We start from the raw sequence: 6,788 nt of genomic DNA on the forward strand, positions 1-6,788 counted from the left end.
CAGTATCCAGACGAAAACATCTAGTAACTTATAAAAATAAGAAAGAAGTGCCCTTGCTGAAATTAGTAAAGTGACAAGTTAAATTTTCTCAAACTCACTTGATCTTTTCTGCCACTTATTGTTAAGTTGCTAATTGCCCAAGCAGCTTCCTTTTGTGTTCCGAAGTCCCCCTAAAATGTAAAAACAATTTCGCAAAGTAAGCTCTTTATCAAAAACATGTGGGTTGTAGAAACTTAAGATAAATAATGAATTTATAATATAACTGACCTTAGCGAGCTGATGAATAATCATAGGGATTAACCCAGCATCTATTACAGCTTGAACTTGCTGCTGATTGCCTGCTGTTATATTGGAAAGGAACCATACTGCTTCCTGTAGTGAACAAAATATGGACCACTTTTATTGAAAAAGCTACTTTTAATGTTTTTATTTTTCTCTTTAATATTTTAAATATTTGATAACAAAAATCTCCTGAGTAGTGTTAAAGTGGCCAAATCTAAAAAGTGATTGGTTGCACAAGACTGCCCTTTTAATTTTACTTACTATTGCTGTATGCAATTCTAGTTTTGATATATAAGCAAAGGTTGTGCACATCTGCGTATGTGCAGGTCAGACAAATTCTAACTTTTGAGATTTGGTTCTCTCCTTCCATCATGTGGTTCCACAGATACAACTCAGGTTGTCAGTTATACAAGGCAAGCATTCTACCTGCTATTTAGCCAATTCAGACTTCCCAGTTAAGTAAAGAGGAAGGAAGCTTCCATTCGTGATACTCGTATGTCCACTAAACCCAGTGTTTATTTAATGATCTGTAAGCCTACTTTAAGCTAGGCATAATTCTAAGTAGATACAACAGCAAGTAAAGCAGCCCCAGACCTTTCCCCACAGAGTTGTCTTAGCTCATTTTGAAAGGCATGCCCTTCAAAGATTGGAATTTCCAAATTCTTGTCAAAACTACTTCCACTACAAGATATTTATTTTAAAGCATTAGGTCAGGGGAGAAGGTTCAGTGGATAAGGTGCCTTCTACAAGAACATGAGGACCTGTGTTCAGGTACTCAGCACCTACTCGAGACACATAGTGACCAACAGCTATAGCCACACACTTGAGAGAAAATGAAACCCTAATAAACTGTAAAGTACAGCCATAAGGGAAAATAGTTTAAAGGGTCCTCAAAAAACTACCACACAATTACCATGACTGCAGCAACTTCTAGCAACATCAGAGAGTAAACTAAATCAAAGACTTGAAAGTTACTGATATGTCAGCATTTTCTGCAACTTTATTCACAATAGCCAAGCAGTGGCAACAACCCCAGTGTCATTCAACAGGTAAATGAGAAAAATGTGGTATAACACCCAACAGAGTGACTTATTCGGCCATAAAAGCAAATTAGGTCAAGGCTTGCTTGGGAGGAGGCTGAGGTGGTGAAGTGTCTGCCATACGAGCATGAGCCCTGACTAGATCTCTAACACCCATCTAGAACCTAGGCTCACTGACACATATCTGTAACCCAAGCACTGGTGAGGCAGAGACACAAAAGGATATGTAGTGCTCAGGTCCAGTGAAAGACATTGCTTCAAAACAGAAGGTGAGAACATGGTCTGTTCTCCAAAACCAGAGCCCAGCTCCTAGGAACACCTGGACAGCTCAGTCACCTCCTGGACCACCACCAGCTCAGGGAGGGGAGGGGCTGCTTCTGACCTCTACTGGCACCTGCATATATGCACATGCCCACCCACCCATACACAGAATTAAAAATAATAAAAGTCATTTTTCAAAATACAATGTAGGGAGTAACTGAGAAAGATAAGTGATGCTGACCTTGGTCCTTCCCCCTCACACACATAAACATACACACACACACACACACACACACACAGCTCTAACATTCTATTAAATGAATGAACTTTAAAACAAGACATAAAACTGCTTAAGTGTCTGCTATCCAATTACAAATACATTTGTGTGTGTGTGTGTGTGTGTATATATATATATATATATTCAAAACTTTAAAGGAATACATTTTATGATCTTTGAAAGAAGACAAGATACTCTAAGGTCTTCATGTTTATTTTTTAAAAATACCAGTTATTTTTGTGGGAGATTTTGTATGTATTTTTTGTATACTGGTTAATAACTTAATAATTACCAATATTGCTCAACATATTTAAACATAAAAAGTCCAAATATTCACTATTTTTATTCTATGATGAGAGTGGGACTAAAGGAAGCAGACAGTGATGAGACAGTAGATGAAACAGTAAAACCGTGACAAAGATCTCTCCCCTGGGGTGTCATGATTCTGAATAAACATCCTAATAGCAACGAGGAAAGCGTCATAGAGGGGAGAAGAAACAGCGCATGCCTGTACCTTGTTTATTTTCTCTTTTGGATGTGACAGGAGGTTTGGGAAGTGGGACAGGACGTCACAGTTGAGAACCACCTGGGTCTGCTCATCAGTGCCGGTCACTATGTTCCCAACCGCTCGGAGTGCTGCAGTCTGAAGGAGGAAGGGACATTTTAAACATGTTTATAATGAAATTGTTGTTTCCGTCTTTTTCATTAATTCTTGAGAGTCTGTGAGGAACAAAAAATTAACATTTATTCCATCCCTACAACAAAGCCATAAGCAAACCAAGCAATGACTTTTAAACAGTAATTTCTTGTGTTATTATTTTTTAAGATTTATCTATTATTATACATAAGTGCACTGTAGCTGACTTCAGACACACCAGAAGAGGGAATCAGATCTCATTACAGATGGTTGTGAGCCACCATGTGGTTGCTGGGATTTGAACTCAGTTCCTTCGGAAGAACAATCAGTGCTCCTACCCCCTGAGCCATCTCACCAGCCCCCAGTGGAAAATTATTGAACTCCACAGAAAACTTCCTAGGAAAGTTTTTTAAATAGCGAAAACTAAAAATTATGAAGTCCCATCTTTAAAACAGTTCTTATTCATCACTAAACAGGTCCCATAGACTTTAATATTGTTCTGAATTAGCATGCATTTGTGTCTACCACGTCATATACAGTCCTGCATTTAATATATTTAATGTCATTCTGGGTCAGCATTTATTTTTAGCTGGTAAAACATTTGGCAGAGAAGTATGATGAGCAGAATTTAAAACAACCCCTAAGCAGAGCACAGCAAAAGGTATGCAGTTAGGATACTAGACCAAAGGCAGACTGAAGACTTCAGTGAAAAGAAAAGGGACCTGAAACAGAGCAAGATGAAGGAGGAGCCTAAGCATTCAGCAGCAAGGATGGAGAAGGAACCCAGGAATCCAGCAGAAGGGGATGAAGGAGAACGCAGGCATCAGATATGCACCATGCTGTCCCTAACAGGATACTAGAAAAGCAATTTGTGGACATCAGCAGTTTTATTTCTGTCTGGTTGAAATGACAATGGAATACATACAGGGCTATATACTCTGAGATACACACAACTGAAATGCTGATGAATTAAGAAAACAAACAAATTTGGGTTCATGCTGTTGGACTTAACTGAATATTGGTTGTAGAAGGCTGATCATATGAATTATTTAATATGAAAAAAATGACAATACTTACTTGAACTTTGACTTCCTGGTGGCTCAGAAGGGGTACGAGGAAGGGTACAACCCCCGAATCTATAACCATCTGTATTTGCTCATTTCCCCCGTCTGTCAAGTATGACAGCGCCCAAACAGTGTCTACAAGAATCTACAGGATATAAAAACAGGAAAAAGAAATTTGAGGACTTGTAACAGAAAAACAGTTTTTACTTTAACTTGTTGGTGAGGCATCCTTGTATTGGTAGATAAAACCCTATTTTTCTCTCAGTGTCTACCTGAGATCACTCTTCATAAACATGAGACAGAAGTCTAGGATGCTTCTTTTCCAGTTTGACTTTATGTACCAGACAGATAAAAAACAAAAGAAAACAAAACAAAAAACAAAAAACAAAAAACAAAACAAAACAAAACAAAACAAAACAAAACAAAAAAATGGCTGGCAAGACAGCTTCACAAGCAACGGGTTTGCAAACTAGCCTGGTAAGCTGAGTTCCATCTACACAAAGGTGGAAGGCGAGAACCAACCAGACAAAGTCATCTTTTGACCTCCACACAGGTGCAGAGTTCAGACATAGACATAATAATAATAAATAATCTATTATTATACAACAGTAAATAATAAATTGTTAAACAAGCAGTATTTCTCCCTGGGCCCAAAAATTAGGTACTAAAATAACTATGATCTATTTCACGTGAGGCCAAATCATTGTACTGCCTCAAGTCTAGAAGATCGCAATAATATCCACGCATCCACTTTACTGGTTCAGTATGTTCAGTGAAAGGATCTGCACACAGTAGAGTGCTTCCTCCCAGAGCCCGGATTATCATGTGCAAACTCCTATTTTCACAGAGAGATCTTTTATTAAGTAAAGTGACTGATTCTAACGTAGGCAGCAAACAATCTTTCAAGCGTGACTTTTAAGAGAAAGGGATGGTGGGTGCCTCTGTTAGAATGGGATAGAATAAGGCTTGCTTTGATTGGGCATGCTAATTAGGGTGGCTTTTGATTGCTGCACTTCAATACTGTGACAGTTGGACTTTGGTGACCAGCTGTAATAATGAGTCTGGCACAAGAAAGTGTCCAAAGGAATAGACCTTGGTGGCTACCTTTAGGGGTGCAATCCATGGTTTACAAGGGAAAACGACGGGGAAGGGGAAGGCCTGCTAGTACTGTTTGCCATGCTTGGGCCTGCCAGAGCCCTTCCTTCATTCAGTAGTACAATTTTTCTGACTACTAAAAGTGAATACATTAAGGAATGACTTGGCCCTTGACCTTGACATAGACCCTCAAATGAAAAGCAACAAGCATCATCACGTTGTGCAGCCTGTGATAGCACACATCTGTGACCGCCAATACTGAGGAGTCGGAACCTGGAGAGCAGGAGTCAAAGCCATCCTCTGCTACATAGTGAGAATGAGCAACCTGGCTCAAGGAGACTCCAAAACCCAAATTAAGCCTCACCCTCATCCATCTGAAGTTTTCAACTATGAGAACAAAACCAATAGGGTGAGTGCTTATAGGATCTAAAAAACTGATTCTGAACACAAAATTGGTATGCGTTCTTCCTTGGTGTCTTCTGAGGCAAAAGCACCATTCAACCTATTTGAAATCCAGAGACCTTTCTATTAAGGGTCCAAATTTTGTATTTTGTGGCCAAAAAGTAAAAGCAGCTACTGAATTACGTATCTCTTAGGAGAGCATGTGAGTCAGAGACACAAGACACACATAATCTTCATCTTCAGCATTATTAAGAACCATGCGAGCAATTTCAAATTATCTGTAAGAAGAAAACACTTAAATACTAATTTGGATCTGTATTATGCCAAGTGTGAGATGAGGTGGAGAGTAAAGAACAAGAAAGAAGGGAAGGGTAACAATTATAATCATGTTTGAAACTGAAGCTCTCAGTGGGGGCATTCCAGAGGAGAAAAATCAAAGGAACTCAAGAGCTGCATCAAAGGAAAGATTAGAAATAAAATCTAAGTGTGGTGGTCTGACTAAGAATGGCTCCCATCAGCTCCTGTATTTAGATGCTTAGTCAACAGGAAGTGGCTCTACTGTCAAAGGATTAGAAGGGATGGCCGGCCTTGTTAAAGGAAATGTTATCATTGAGGGTAGGTTTGAGTTTCAAAAGCCCAAACCAGGCCTCTTCTCTCTCTCTTCTTGCTATCTGAGCATCTGGATGTAGAACTCTCAGCTATTTGTCTAACACCATGTCTGTTTGCACATTGCCATGCTCCCTGCCATGATGACAATGAAGTAGGCCTCTGAAGCTGTAACCAAGCCCCAATCAAATGGTTTCCTTTGTATGAACTGCTGTGGTCATGGTGTCTCTACACAGCAATAGAACACTAACTAAGACACTAAGTCACAATAACAAAATGACTGAAAGGAGCAGAGCCAAGGGACCTGACTTGCAGCCTTACAACAAAGCTGATATCTGTGTCGTCAAGAGTCCCAGGAAAAAGCAGAGTTGAAACAGCTATGCCCTACTGTGTTAAGTTTTCTTAAAAAAACACCCAAGACCCTGGAAGGAACCACAGTTTAGCAAAGAATGCCTTCAGTGGCACTCAACATGTGCAGTTTCCCCAAGCATAGCTTGGTGAAGTGTGAGTGCCTGCATCCCCATGTCTGTGTTAAGTTATTTGTTAAGTTTATTGTAGAAAACCTTTTTAATCTTGGGCGTTCTGGTTGTGAATTAGATGCATGACAATTATGGTTAGAAACATTTTCTTGATCTATAGAAGATTACTAATGTTTGGTGGCCATGTAAGTTATAACAGTGGATTTTAACATGTAGGTATTGTCATTAACTATAGGGACTGTTTCCAGACACAGAATTTGAACCATAAGTTAGGATGGACATTAGGTGTGATCATAATATAGGGAAGATCTGTAGTCCTGAATCTGCAAATACATGGTGAGAAATTAGAATAAACTGGGAACAGGCAATCAACACATGGACTGTGCCTAGCTGTGCTAGGAAATACTTTGACTACAAGACTTAAAATACCCAGTAGAGTCTGGGCTTCCTAGACGCTGAACTTTTACAGGGAAAAGATCTCCCCTGGAGCAGAACCCAGGCTTGGGAGGAGCGTCTGCCAGCGTCTGCCTTCTCATCAGCCCCAAAACAGAACCTAGATTATCTGTCCAGGTTCCCTAGAGCCTCCCTAAGGTGTCTGTGCTCAACTTTTAACCTAGATTATCTGTCCAGGTTCCCTAGAGCCTC

General features: G+C 39.7%; 1 protein-coding gene across 2 annotated transcripts in view; it reads right to left on the reverse strand.

The window, feature by feature from the left end:
• Positions 1 to 6,788, reverse strand: part of Kpna3 (karyopherin subunit alpha 3) — a 91,180-nt gene that overhangs the window by 5,899 nt on the left and 78,493 nt on the right. For both annotated transcript variants that reach the window (XM_029469010.1, XM_021181469.2), the window contains exons 11-14: positions 3,575 to 3,706; positions 2,375 to 2,503; positions 268 to 372; positions 99 to 170 (exon numbers count right to left, since the gene is read on the reverse strand). In XM_029469010.1, coding sequence (XP_029324870.1) covers positions 99 to 170; positions 268 to 372; positions 2,375 to 2,503; positions 3,575 to 3,706 — 438 coding nt within the window. The remainder of the gene's footprint in view (positions 1 to 98; positions 171 to 267; positions 373 to 2,374; positions 2,504 to 3,574; positions 3,707 to 6,788) is intronic.

This window comes from Mus caroli, chromosome 14 (genome assembly GCF_900094665.2).
Source record: "Mus caroli chromosome 14, CAROLI_EIJ_v1.1, whole genome shotgun sequence".
Taxonomy (NCBI): domain Eukaryota; kingdom Metazoa; phylum Chordata; class Mammalia; order Rodentia; family Muridae; genus Mus; species Mus caroli.